We start from the raw sequence: 13,945 nt of genomic DNA on the forward strand, positions 1-13,945 counted from the left end.
CAACATGTTTAAATGTAGATGATGGAATTTAGTGAAATCCTTAGTATGCATCTTTACCAGTATGTATTATGTTGTTGTGTTATTTTGTTATGTATGTGAGTGGCAGTGTTTGCATTAAAATGTGTGTGTGTGTGTGTGTGTGTGTCTGTCCAAGGTTGGCCGAGGAGTGTGCATCAGAGCCGGTTCTGAAGGAGAACACGTTCACAGCTCCATCGAAACACAGCCACGCTCAGGACTCACTGAAGTCTCTCTGTCGGTGTCTGCTGCACTGCTGCGACTCCGTCTGGATACCCACCGTCATTGTGAGATCTGAAAGCACACACACACACACACACACACACAGGTGCACACGTTTGATTCACTTTTCTTCCATCTTAACCTTTTATATATCTCTCTCACAAACTTGATCTTGCAATTTGCCACGTCTTTTTTCTGAGAAATAGGTGACAATGATTACCTTTTTTTTCTATCTGTTTCTCGAAATAACTCTATTACATAATAAGAGCAGCCACACTCTGTCTGCATTACATTAGTGCAAACAAACCGTTGTGCTAGTAATTGTTCTATTATGTTGTGTTTTTCTAAAGTTGGTTCTATTCCGGCTACAAATCATCGAGCAGACGAGAAGAAATTGTTCATTGTTTGTATTGAGGTCATTTGCGAGTGATTTCCTCTGTGTGCGTGTGCGTGTGTGTGTGTGTGTGTAGGGGATGTGCGAGCATGCACCCAACGCTCAGATACTGCAGTACTTCTACTCCATCCTCTCCTCCCAGTTCACCCTGCTTCCATCTTTAAGGCCTCTCTTTGCAAATAAGCTCGGTGAGTCGCTGAACACTTTATAATCTTAAATCAACGTCACACGAGCGTCCCAGGATTGGATTTGATTCGTATCGCACATTCTGTCTTCTCAGGGCTGCAAACTTGCTGGGTGTCAACCCGTATGTCGGTTTCTACCATCTTATGATTATTCTGGATAAAAGGAATACAAATCTCCTAGTCGTAAAATCAGATTCTTGTAATATTATATAGGATTGTGTGTGAGAAAAAAGATTATGAACTCATTCCTACAACAGAACTAATTTCATGTTGGATAAAGATAAATGCAATACTGACAGCAGAGAAATACTCATTTGTTTTGGACATTATGGGAAAACCGCACAGGACTTTAAATTATAAAGTCAACTGTTTCATGAGTTGCTTTTCTTTTCATTCAGTCCGATAGAATAATATAACAAATCTTCCATTGCCTTCATTCAAAATATATCCGTCATAATCAATGTCACACTGAATCTGGTAAATACTTAATAAGAAGAGGACTTTATGGACCGTACTGTAAGATGATGGACAGCGTCTCTCTTTCAATGTCTTTATCTGGTGGTTGTCGGTAGTGGACTGAAAATGTAAAGCTTCATTAGTGCTAAACTACCAGAAGAAGATTTATGATCTCAGGACCTGAGACGGCTGCTGCAGGGTGAGCCCACAGCTCATGTTTTTAAATTAGCCCCATCTTTTATTGATGTCTTGTTTCTGCTGGCGACATGTAGCACCGCCCCATACCGAGAGCGGGGTCGTCCTTCAATCAGAGGATCGGGGGTCCGATCCCCGCACCGCTAGCCCATGTCGATGTGTCCGTGGGCAAGGCACTTAACCCAGAAAATGTGAATGTTAGTTAGTCCTGATGGGCAGGCGGCTCCTCGTCAGTGTATGATGTCACAAAGTTTAGCTTTGAGTGGTCAGAAGGACATTTACCACTTAAAACATATTTTTAAACATGCCTGCTGCTTTAATGCAGATTTGCAAATTAAATACCTTACAAAGAGTTACAAACCATACATTTATTTATGTATTATTTCATTTAACACATCAAATATTCAGCTTCGATTCATTTTTATTTCTGCTTTGCAGTGAAAACAGCATTTTCAAAAAACCATTTGCACATAAAGGGAGGCCACGCCTGTCTTAAGGGGGCGGTCTCGCAGCACCAACAGTGACATTAATATAACCATGTCACAAAAACTATATTTATTTTTTCACCGTATCAGTTTAAAACCTCGATAGCAGCTCTTCCTATAAAAGCCTCGCTAACAGTTGATTCTGCTCTCATCAGAGGTGGGACTAATGGCCTTACTGTTCGCCGGATGGCATTTCATATCACTGTAGGGCAAAACAAAGCAATCTGTCCAAAGCTGGCAGTGCCCACGATGAGCCTCAACTATTGACAGGAAGCGCGTCGCCTCGGGCATCGTTTTGAGCCAGTGTGAAGCATGAAACAGAAATGTAAGCTTTATATTCACGTTCAGAGCAGCTAACAAAGCAAAGCGGACATTTTCTGCTGATATGGCTCAGCAGCACCTTGGCGCAGGTCCAGGAGAAAGTGAGTTAGGAGCTTTGTGAAATAAAATGCTCTCTGATAAGTGAGGAGTCGTCTCGCTCCCTCACTGCAGCACGGACACAGCCAAGGCATTAAGCACAGCTTTATGGTTTAGCTTCTTTTCTCCAATCACAATTAAAACAGGCCTGCTGTCTCATTACCTCCAACGTGGCCAAATGATGAGCTCTACCCCCTGACCGTCTGAGTTTTTAAAATAATATAGTGGGGGTTTAGCTTTAAAACCAACGTTAAATTAAAATGTCACCGTTTGGGAACAATATTGACAGTTGTCTGTCCTGTTAGCGATGACTTTTGTTTTGAAAAAGTGTTGTATAAATAGTGTTTTTATTACCATGCGTCTCCCTTTCCTCATTTCTTACCGTCTCATCCTTTATTCTGCTCGACACCTCCTCCTCCCTCCAGCGTCCTCTGGTTTCTACCGGCTGCCTCTGGAGCACAAAGGGCTGCTGTGTGCGGGAAACAGGTAGAGTGTAACAGGATAACCTGAGGACACACACACACAAACTCACATACCCACACACCAATTACAACGTGTGTGTGTGTGTGTTAAACCACGGCGGCTCATAAAGCTGAGTTGTTATTATCATTCCCTGTTGGTGCTCATTGAACTGTGAGACAGATCATTTGACTGAGGCATCCGTCACTCTGTCTCCTTTTCCCCAACAAGCCGGTCCTCAGCAGTGCAGACACAGGTCTGCGGCTTCACAGCCTGCTGTGTGTGTGTGTGTGTGTGTGTGTGTGTGTGTGTTTGGATTGCGTATGTAAGCATATGGGCTTTTGTGTGTGTCAGGGTGGTCATAAACGTGGCTGACTCGAGGCCCCCCCGCTCTGAGCTGTAATGAAACTGAAAAGACGAAGTCGAGGCACATCCCGTGTCTCACAGTTCCCTCTCCACGGTTTTGACGTTTGTTAGATTAGTTGCTCGGTTTATCCCGGGTGCCCTCACTCTCCCCTTATTGCCGCCGTGTTTTCCTGTTCTCTCTTTTTTTCCTCTCTATCTTTGTGTATTTTCTCTCATTCTGTGTTTCTCCCTCTTTCCAATTCGTTCAGGCACCCGTACCTGAACACGTCTTGCTGTGGTTTTCTACAGAAACTCAGCATAACTTTGCTTCATCAGTCCGACCCTGCTTCTGCCTCCAGTCTGCATGGTATGCAAATACACACACACACACACACACACACACACTAACAGAGCGACATGAATTGCCAGTTTAACCCTTCTTCCTGTTTCCAAGGAATGTTGTCTGTGTCCGGTTTTCTACGACTGTTGAACACTAAGATTCGTTTGTTGTGTAAAGGAGGTGAAGTGTGGTCGGTTGGCAAAAACATTCATTTTCTTTCACTAAAATATGACGTTTTGTCTTAATTTTGATTGTCAAATAAAAAAGTGCCAATCCCAGTGGACTCCTATCGAAACCTGCGGAAATACATTTAAAATGGATGACATCATTTAGAGATCCTACAGGGACGTTTTCACTGGTCTGAAACAGACTGAACTCAACACTGACTTACCAACATAAGCGTGTGACGGTAGATATTCTGAATGCCTCATCGGCTCAAGATTTACGGCATGCAGGTTCTGCTCCACGGGGCAGACCGTCGGACCTCGCTACCAACAAATTGAAGTTTTTTTTGAAAGGATTCTGGCGGCTGCAGATCGTGACAATATTCTTTATAATTGCCACTCGTTGCTCGTAATAGTTTCGGTGTGACGGCCTGAACTCCCCGACCAGACCGTGGGAGGTGAAGTCAGGAAGGTGTTTACCACAGCAAGCGAGCGCGCCGATGAATGCACTGCCACTCTGGGGATTTGTGTGTTGACGTACGGTCTCACTTAACTTTAAATGTGTCACCCGGCACTATTAAATGCACAAGAGGTGTTAAACAAACGAAATCAAGCGGACTATGCAGCGTTTATTTAATAAAGAAAACAAAATTAAGAGCTTAACGAGAACATTTGTTTTCATCTGTCTAGAATCACTGGCGTGTACTTAGAAAATGATGTGACACTAAAATGCAAATGGAATTACATTCTAGTTTAAGCATGCTCGCTCTCCCTCTCTCTCTGCCGCTCTCACTCTCTGTATATATATATATTTATATATATAAATATATATATTATAACATCAATCAAATCAAACAATATTCTCCTCCCTAATAAAGATGCCTTTTCTCTTCACTCTCTCTCTCTTTCTCTTGCCTGCTCATGCTCACTCCCTCTCGTTTTCTCTTTCTCTCTCCCTCTCTCTCTGTCGCTCTCCCTCTCTCTCTATATTTATATTGATATATATATATATATATTATATGTGTTTTGACTTTAAACATCAATCAAATCAAACAATATTCTCCTCCCTAATAAAGATGCCTTTTCTCTTCACTCTCTCTCTCTTGCCTGCTCATGCTCACTCCCTCTCTTTTTCTCTTTCTCTCTCCCTCTCTCTCTCTATATTTGTATATATATATATATATATATTATACGTGTGTTGACTTTAAACATCAATCAAATCAAACAATATTCTCCTCCCTAATAAAGATGCCTTTTCTCTTCACTCTCTCTCTCTTTCTCTTGCCTGCTCATGCTCACTCCCTCTCTTTTTCTCTTTCTCTCTCCCTCTCTCTCTGTCGCTCTCCCTCTCTCTCTATATTTATATTGATATATTATACGTGTTTTGACTTTAAACATCAATCAAATCAAACAATATTCTCCTCCCTAATAAAGATGCCTTTTCTCTTCACTCTCTCTCTCTCTTGCCTGCTCATGCTCACTCCCTCTCTTTTTCTCTTTCTCTCTCCCTCTCTCTCTATATTTGTATATATACAGGACTGTCTCAGAAAATTAGAATATTGTGATGAAGTTCTTTATTTTCTGTAATGCAATTAAAAAAACAAAAATGTCATGCATTCTGGATTCATTACAAATCAACTGAAATATTGCAAGCCTTTTATTCTGATTTATTGCTGATTATGGTTTACAGCTTAAGAAAACTCAAATATCCTATCTCTAAATATTAGAATATCATGAAAAAGTATACTAGTAGGGTATTAAACAAATCACTTGAATTGTCTAATTAACTCGAAACACCTGCAAGGGTTTCCTGAGCCTTGACAAACACTCAGCTGTTATAAATCTTTTTTTTTACTTGGTCTGAGGAAATATTAAAATTTTATGAGATAGGATTTTAGAGTTTTCTTAAGCTGTAAGCCATAATCAGCAATATTAAAAGAATAAAAGGCTTGCAATATTTCAGTTGATTTGTAATGAATCCAGAATGCATGACATTTTTGTTTTTTTAATTGCATTACAGAAAATAAAGAACTTTATCACAATATTCTAATTTTCTGAGACAGTCCTGTATATATATATTATACGTGTGTTGACTTTAAACATCAATCAAATCAAACAATATTCTCCTCCCTAATAAAGATGCCTTTTCTCTTTAAGTTTGTAATAATTACTCATTTAATTACACAATGAAGGCCATTTTAGAAACATGTTGTCGTAGACACTACAGATGAGCTCCAGGAAGCCGTGTTGACTGTAAACATGTAGAATGTGTGAAACGGCCTTGGCCTGAACACTGGACCCCGTCTGCTTGCCGGTTCTGAGTTGCTGTGCGAGACAGCGGATGACTCGTCTCTTAATCACCTCCATGGGCCCCTGACTGTGTTCGACTGAAGTAAATGACATTAGTGGAAGGTAACTTGAGGTGAAGTGACGCGCTAAGTGAGGAAAAACAAAAGCTAAACTCTGTGCTGCTCGCCTTCTAATCCCTTTCACCGTAGCATCCCCGAAAATGAAATATAAGACACGTTTTATTGGGAACTGCCGTTGTTCCCCGGAGACGTGATGTGACATTGAAACCTGAGTTGAGTCAAATATGTCTTTGAGGTAATGAGATGTAAGAGTTGTTTGAGCGAGTGTGAAGCTGTGTGTGTTTGTTTGTGCTTGTGGCTTTGGATAATGGCTTCTGCAGAGCTAGACTCCTGTTTGTTCCCTTTTTCTATCCGTCTTCCTCCCTCTCGTCTCCCTTATCGGTTTGTTCTATTTCCAGCCTCTCATATTTCTTAATAAACAGATTGGACCATATTTTTGCCGTCTCTCCTCTCCATCTTGTTCTGCACTGTAATATCTGTCAGCGTTCAGATTGGTTGTTTTTTTGATTGAATAACTGTGATGTAATTGTGATTTGTACGTGTCTGACACTTGTATAATTGCTCAAATGCTTCATCTCTTCTCCGTCCTCCTATGTTCTCGCTGCAGTCTGCTTTATTGGACCGTTTGTTGTCTTCCATCTGTTGTTTCCCTCCTCATCCTCTTCATCCGTCTGTCATTTGCTGTGTTCCCCCGTCTCCCCCAGTCCTCCCTTGGAGACATCGGCCTCTTCTTCTCTCCCCAGTCCCCTGGAGCTGATGGCTTCATTAGTGCCCGGTGCCCCTTTTTCCTCATATGTTTCATTCTTTTTAAACAATGCCGATTTATTGAGTGCTCCTCCCTCACAGCGGTCCCTCCCGACCACACTGCTCTCTGTCTGGGTTTGCAGCCTTGGCCGCCTACCCCTTCGGTTCCTCTTCATATTGAGCTCTCCTTCTCTTCCTGTATTTCATCAACCCTTGTTCCCTCCTTCACTTTGTCTTCCTCTCTGGCTGATTGGTAGTCTCTCTCTCCCCGCAGACCTCGGCGTGGCTTTATAGCCTCTGTGTGGTGATGCATCATTGACCTCTAGGTCATGCATCACTGACCCCTATCCCTGTCTGACATCTCCCCTTTTGTCATTCTTTTCTTTGCTCTTGCTCTCTTGCAATTCCCTCATGTACTGAATTTGGTGTTTTTGCCTCCCTCACTCCTCGATTAAAGGTTAAAATGACCTTGTTTTGCCCTTCTCTCCAGACCCTTAAGAAGATGAAATGCACAGAAGTATTTTTTCTGTGCCATATTTCAATTGTCCTGTTTTCCGTTTCCACTTTTCCTTCTGCATTGTTCTCTTTCTCCTCTTTGTATGCTGCATCTAATTTTCCTATTTTTCTATCCCGATCCTTCTTTCCCTCGCCCCTCTCTCTCTCTCTCCAGCTCCCTAAAGACCACCCCGTGATGGAGGCGATGTCTCGCTGCAGATAGTCCTACTCTTATAGCTGTTTCATAAAAAGATGTGAATTCCCTGCTGGGCTTTACCTTCCCTTTGGTCTCTTTTCTCTCTCATACCATTTAATGCAGTATTATTTATTTTTAAGTATCATTTTCTTGTGTCCCGGTGTTTTAATGAAGAGGTGGGAAGCCCTCCTCAGCATCATCTCACCTGCAGCTGTACTGTTCTTCTTGGTACCACCCCCCACCCCCGTCTTCCTGTCCTTTAGGGACCGCATTTATGGATATTAACATTCTTTTACTTTGCTGTATTACATGATGTGGCCCTTCAGAGAATGTTGTAATAACATATTTTTTAGCATGCATGACATCCATAGCTTGTTTTTTTAACAATAGAGAATTGGAAATGTGTGAAATCATAGTGACTTCACTCATTTTCACTCCCAGATAATTTATTCAGAAACAGCGTTGGCTTTGTTGTAGTCGTAAACACAACATGTTTGAGTAACGATCCTTCATAAATGAGGCCTCAGGGTCTCTCCTGATGTGTTTTACTTTGTACCATCCATCTCTTTCCCTCACCCGTATCCTTTCCTCTTTCCTCTTCTCTAGTCTCTCTTTCTCTAATGTTCTCCTGTTCTTGTTTCAAGCATCGACTGTTAATCCCTGATCCTGTGTGTTTCTCTTCTTTTGCCCCCAGATGTTGAGGAGGTGGAGAATCTTCTGCTGTACAACCTTCCCTCTCTGTGTTGCCGTCTGTCTAACTGGCCCACTCTGCTGTGTGAATCTCCGGGCCTCCAGCTGTGTGAATACAAAGGACCCAGGGCCACCCAGTACTGTCTGGTGATAATGTTACACCTGGCCCTGCAGCAGGGAGACAGGTAATGCAGTACACGGTGTGCTCTGCCCACAGGGACACACAGGACATCACGAGCAAGAGAAAACATAAACTCAAATCACTCTGGGGATTCATAATTTAACACGATTTGAAAAAGAAGAGTAACATTTGGTTTTGCAAGCACTCTGCCTATTATAAAGTCATTCTTTGTTCAATTTAAAACTTGAGGACCAAAAAGAAAATAATGAATTTGGAGTTGAAATGGAAAGAACCAATTAATAATCCAGCATCAGTAAAAAAAAAAAAAGAAGCACTTTGGTATTACAACTTGTAAGTGCAGCTGTAGAGTGGTTGTGTTGCTTCAGTGTGCCTTAAGAATCTATATAAAGAGTAAGATGTCACCAGACCTTCTTCTGCTCCCTTTTCTGTGTGTAAACCTTTGTGGCCTGACGATATGCGGCGCATATCTGTCGGTGCGTTCAGAGATATTTGATGCATAAAGTAATCTTGAAAAGGATATCGATTTTGTAAATATTTATTTTATTTCATTTATTGAAGTCCAAGTTTATTAACTGCGGAGAAATTCTGAAAAGCAGGCATCGTGAGCAGAAAAGACCACATACGAGCTCCGTCTCAGTTTTGGAATCGTTGAAATACAAGGCTATAAGATATCTCTTATATCAGGATATTACTCAGCCTCATCTGGAAAACAGTAGGTTTGGCATGTAGCTCTCTCCCCGTCCCACGAGGGTGTTCTGAAGTACATGTTTTATGACCTCAGCGATGTGTCTTCCTCTTCGGGAAGTTTAATCTGTCCCTCTGTGGAGCCTCGGCTGTGCATTAGCCCCCCAGGGAAAAGGGGATGAAAGCCTCTCCCCACCGCTGTGTGGTCCCATCTAGATTAATGGGAGCTGTGGCCAGAGATTTACATAGCGTGGGAGGGCTGAGTGTGTGTACTCGGGGGGAGGATCTGTGTGAATGCGGGTGCGTGCGGTTGCACGTGCGCTGGTATACATTCTAACTGTCAGTGTTTGTCTATGTGCGTATTTCTGTGAGAATGAGAGATGCCAAGTTTGGGACATCAACAGCACGTAGTCTGCTTTGCACACAGCTCGTGTGTTTGTCCTCTCAATGACCCTCACACTGACCGTGTCTGCTGAGGTGTGTTTGACATTCACGCACGTGTGTGTCTGTGTGTTTGTATACATCCAAATGCAAATGTTTATCCACATATACTTGTTACCGTCCTCATTATTGTGCGTGCGCAATGCAGACTCCTCCCAGACCAGACGGTGTTCTCCAGTGTGATGTGGCTGTTGCACTCCGTGCAGTCGCAGGGCAGCGGCGCCCTCCCTCGCTCAGCGCTGCGCTCTGCCCTCTACCTGCTGGCAAGGACGCAGGACAAGAGCCCTGACCTCGACGGGGTAGCTATGATCGGCGTACAGAAACACACTCTGTCACTCACAGAAGTAGAACAGTAGACAAACAGTGTCGAGGTATCGTTAAAGTAAAGTTTAGACTGTATTTGAGACTTTTTCAGTACATTCCTGGGAGAACTGTTCAGTATTTATTTTTTAGAAGAATATTTTAAATGTTGGCGGAAAGTAGTCTGCCTCAATTTTCTATTATTCAATTTAATGTTCCGTCCAGTGAGTCATCCTCACAACACAAAGTGAAATCCTGGAGACGGATTGGGCTCCATTAAGGTGTTCAAAGTGTTGTTTTTCCTGTGCACAGGTAACCAGAACAGCGCGTACTGGAGCGCGAGTTCTGCTCGGTTTAATATGGACACCGTGAATGTGAAGGACACGCTTTACTCGGAATCACAGCCTGACAGCTCATATTCATCTTTTGATCCGTGATTCAGCAGCAACTAATATTAATTTTAGCTTTCAAATGCTACAAGACAAGACCTTTTTTTAAAAATAACTTATATTTAGTTCAAAGTACATTACATAATTCTTAATAGCAGTGTGTGAAATACTGGATTGAAAGACTCAGCAAAAGTTTTGTGGGGGGTCTCTCAAATATAAAATAAATAATAAGAATGATGTATTACTTGCAATTGTCACTAAAATGTCTATTAAAAGCTAAGTCTATGACATCCAGCTGCATTCATTATTCAAATTTAAAACAAATATTTGTGGATCTAAACTGACCCCATTTGGACAAATTTGAACCAATGTTGTTGTTAACTTAGATTAAAGCAGGATATTGAAGAGGCAGAGCTACTGTGTGTGTGTGTGTGTGTGTGTGTGTGTGTGTGTGTGTGTGTGTGTGTGTGTGTGTGTGTGTGTGTGTGTGTGTGTGTGTGTGTGTGTGTGTGTGTGTGTGTGTGTGTGTGTGTGTGTGTGTGTGTGTGTGTGTGTGTGTGTGTGTGTGTGTGTGTGTGTGTGACTTCAGCATAACCCTTTGGGGACCTGCCTATTGCCAACGGGTATTTCTCACACTGCAGAAGAGTATATATTAAATGAAAATAACATATATAAGCACCAGATTACAGGCGACTTCCTGCTGTGACTGAGGGCTCCGCCTCAGTGGGGTTTTAAAAGCATTCACATTTAGATTTTTGAAATGTTGAATTTAAAGTGCAAGTGTTACTACGCTCATCACAAAGAAAGTGCTGTAGCTTAACCATATCTTTCTTATCTTCCAACCCACTCAAGGCTTCTTTAAACTGCATCAGCAAGGCCCTCAGCCCCCGCCAAAGCTTCCCCTCCCTCTACATCCACCATCCTGCACTTCTCCACTTCATCTGGCGATATCCAGATCTAGCAGAGAAATATGGGACTCTTGTCCTGGAACTTTGGTTGCAAGCTCAGCACAGAGATGCAGAGCAGAACGTGGTACGTTGACACAGTTGTTTCTCTTCTATCTCGGACTCCCACGTATTCTCATCCGACCCACCACATGGTTACACATCTGAGAAGTCAGCATTGGAAACTGTTTTGAAAAGGGAAACATCAGTCAATCCAACTCATACCGCAGTGAGACAAGGGAAGAGCAAAAACATCTGTTCCTTTTTTTAGAAAAACCTTTCTTTAAATCAAGAAATACTCTCCACTTCAACTGATGCTACGGCTCGTGAGAAAAAGGCTCTCGAAAGTTATTCTGGTGACTGTGGGGCGAAAGAATCGGTTATAATCTGTGTCCACGTTCACTTCTCTCATTGGAGTTAATAGACTCAGGACCTGCCGCCAGTCTCCTAAAGGGGCGGGGCAGTGGTGAAACCCATGTGGCACAGAAACAGGAAACTGACTCAGCGTGCTGTGTTTTATGTAATGTATTTTAGAATGAGTTCTTGTTGTATTTGTAGAAATTCTGTTAAAAATCACAACAACAATTAATAAATCCAATGCTCTGCCTCATTGCACGTCCCCAGACTCCATCACAAGCTGCTGGCTTGACAGCTGTTATAGCAAAAAAATAGTGTTATGTTCATCGAGATAATTTTGGGGGATCTGCTTTGGAGGGAGGCCTTGAAGGGCTCGGCTGCCAGCCTACAGCACTAGGCAAGGTTGTTTTAGTTCGCTAATTTAAAACAAAATTGCTTAATCTCGCTTGTTTCTACCAATTTCATCCATCCTAGCTTTATTTTCACTGTAACAGAGTAACTGTTGGAGTTGCTTTATAGTATGTGTTATTCACAAATGAGCATTAATGAGAAGTGATTGGATTTCATCACTCGGTCCATGCGGCCATACAGGAGAAGGGAGAAAGCAACGCAGACGAGAGACAAGAGCAGGAGCCAGACAAGGAAACGATGGAGCTGCTGACTCTGACTGAGAAGTACCCAGCGGTCATATTGAGCCTCCTGGTGAGAGTCTTTAAGTTAGCCACTATAAAGTCAAGACACTTTTCTAATGCTGCCTCCTGTGTAGCAATATGAAGCAGTCATAAGCTCTGGGTCTCGTAGTTTGTGGAGAACACACAGTTGTCTTTAACCAGTATTAGGACAACACTCACTCTGGTACTGTCTGTCTGACTACAGGACATGGTGTGCACCAGGGAGGCCACACTGGCAGGGCGAGCCCTGGCCGTGCTGGAAGTTTTTATCCGTGGTCAAAGAGACTATGAGGCTGACCTGTGTGCCGATCTTATGCCAGCCCTGCTGCAGGCAATACAGAGGCTCAGCGTGGGGAACATGGGCCTCGGGCTTGGAAAGGAACCCACTGCACAGGGTAAGAGACATAAACACAGAATATATATATATCTCTTTAGAAGTATTGGAGAAAAACCTGTTGCATCCCTAGAGAAAACATATTTTGAAGTAAAAGCCGAGTTCAATGCAACTATCCCGTAGCTCAAGTTTATTGGAATGAATGAAATCAGATTTACCGTAATGGAAGATACTAGAAATGATGGAACACTGGAGTGAATAGATTTTTAGAGTTTGGACCTCTTGCTTGGCCGTAAGTACGAGACACATTGCTGGCAAGAGACTGGAAGAATCTTTTGGATGTCTCCACTTCGCCGTAGAAATGCTGGTGATAAACATAATATAAGTGACAGAAGGGTTGTAAAGTGCCACTAAAACAGTATTGGAATTTAACTATCGCTTTTTGGCTGGTGAGTGAAGAAAATCTAACAGCCACTGGCATATTTTTCATATACTTCTATTTCCAAAGGCAGATCAAAAACATGTAAATTGCATTAAGCAGATTTGTAAAAATTAGTAATTAATGTACTGAAATGTGAATGTGTTGGTCTGTTTCACGCTTTAAATTTCTCATTTTATACTTAGAAATCAAGATTATCGGAGATAATTTGAGATTTTATCCTCCAATTACCATATTAAAATGTATTAATGCTCAACTTCACAAACTTAATCTGAGTAAACCAACAAATGATAGACGGAAATTAAATAATTATATGAAAATAGCAATTACCAGACACAGCAGTAAAACATCTATAAAGTCATGGATTGATATGTCCATTGCATCGTAATGGAAAGCTCTTAGTGTAATTATTCCCACGGTGTATCATTTAAAGAATAACCGTGTTGATGTTTTTTGGGTCATTCTCCATGCCAACATGTTCTCTCTTTCAACTGTTCAACTTACAATTAATTAATAAAGACATAATTAAAAGGTGGGCTCATGATGTACACACAAACATATCTGTTCACCCTCCTACCCAAAGACAATGTTCAGAGTTGTTGTTGGACTGAATTTGTAGTTGTACAGTTCATCGATCACCAAGTAGGAATGTTTTCCACGTCCCGTATTACGACTACATGCCATGCACCGGCGTTTATCGGGAGCAAAGGTGGCGCATGCTGGTGTTATTTCTTTGAGCCGTTTAGCCAGGCAAACTGGCTTTAACCTAAGTGTAATCACAAAGTGTCCCGTAGATCTTGGTTGTTTTTAAATTGGATTTAAATGGAAAAACAGGTCCCAGAACACCTGTCGCTTCTGATTAATGTTGGGAGGGAGGAACCATTAATCCTCCGTTGAGACGAATCCTCCCAGCATCCTTTGTCAGTACAGATGGTGGGAAATGAGAGACTTGTTTATCTAGCCGACTCCCCGGCATTAAAGTGCATTTTATTGATTTAGTTTGAACAGATGGAAGTATCTGTTTGAATACAAAACCATACACTGGTTTTGTATTCAAATGTATATTTGAGAAG

General features: G+C 42.0%; 1 protein-coding gene across 1 annotated transcript in view; it reads left to right on the forward strand.

The window, feature by feature from the left end:
- The window catches only part of LOC130188914 (meiosis inhibitor protein 1-like), a 48,994-nt gene that overhangs the window by 19,809 nt on the left and 15,240 nt on the right, over nucleotides 1-13,945 (forward strand). The window contains exons 14-22 of the mRNA XM_056407479.1: nucleotides 155-302; nucleotides 708-819; nucleotides 2,795-2,855; nucleotides 3,443-3,540; nucleotides 8,176-8,356; nucleotides 9,587-9,737; nucleotides 10,980-11,158; nucleotides 12,007-12,130; nucleotides 12,305-12,494. Coding sequence (XP_056263454.1) covers nucleotides 155-302; nucleotides 708-819; nucleotides 2,795-2,855; nucleotides 3,443-3,540; nucleotides 8,176-8,356; nucleotides 9,587-9,737; nucleotides 10,980-11,158; nucleotides 12,007-12,130; nucleotides 12,305-12,494 — 1,244 coding nt within the window. The remainder of the gene's footprint in view (nucleotides 1-154; nucleotides 303-707; nucleotides 820-2,794; nucleotides 2,856-3,442; nucleotides 3,541-8,175; nucleotides 8,357-9,586; nucleotides 9,738-10,979; nucleotides 11,159-12,006; nucleotides 12,131-12,304; nucleotides 12,495-13,945) is intronic.

The sequence above is a fragment of the Pseudoliparis swirei genome, chromosome 23 (genome assembly GCF_029220125.1).
Source record: "Pseudoliparis swirei isolate HS2019 ecotype Mariana Trench chromosome 23, NWPU_hadal_v1, whole genome shotgun sequence".
In the NCBI taxonomy this organism is placed as follows: domain Eukaryota; kingdom Metazoa; phylum Chordata; class Actinopteri; order Perciformes; family Liparidae; genus Pseudoliparis; species Pseudoliparis swirei.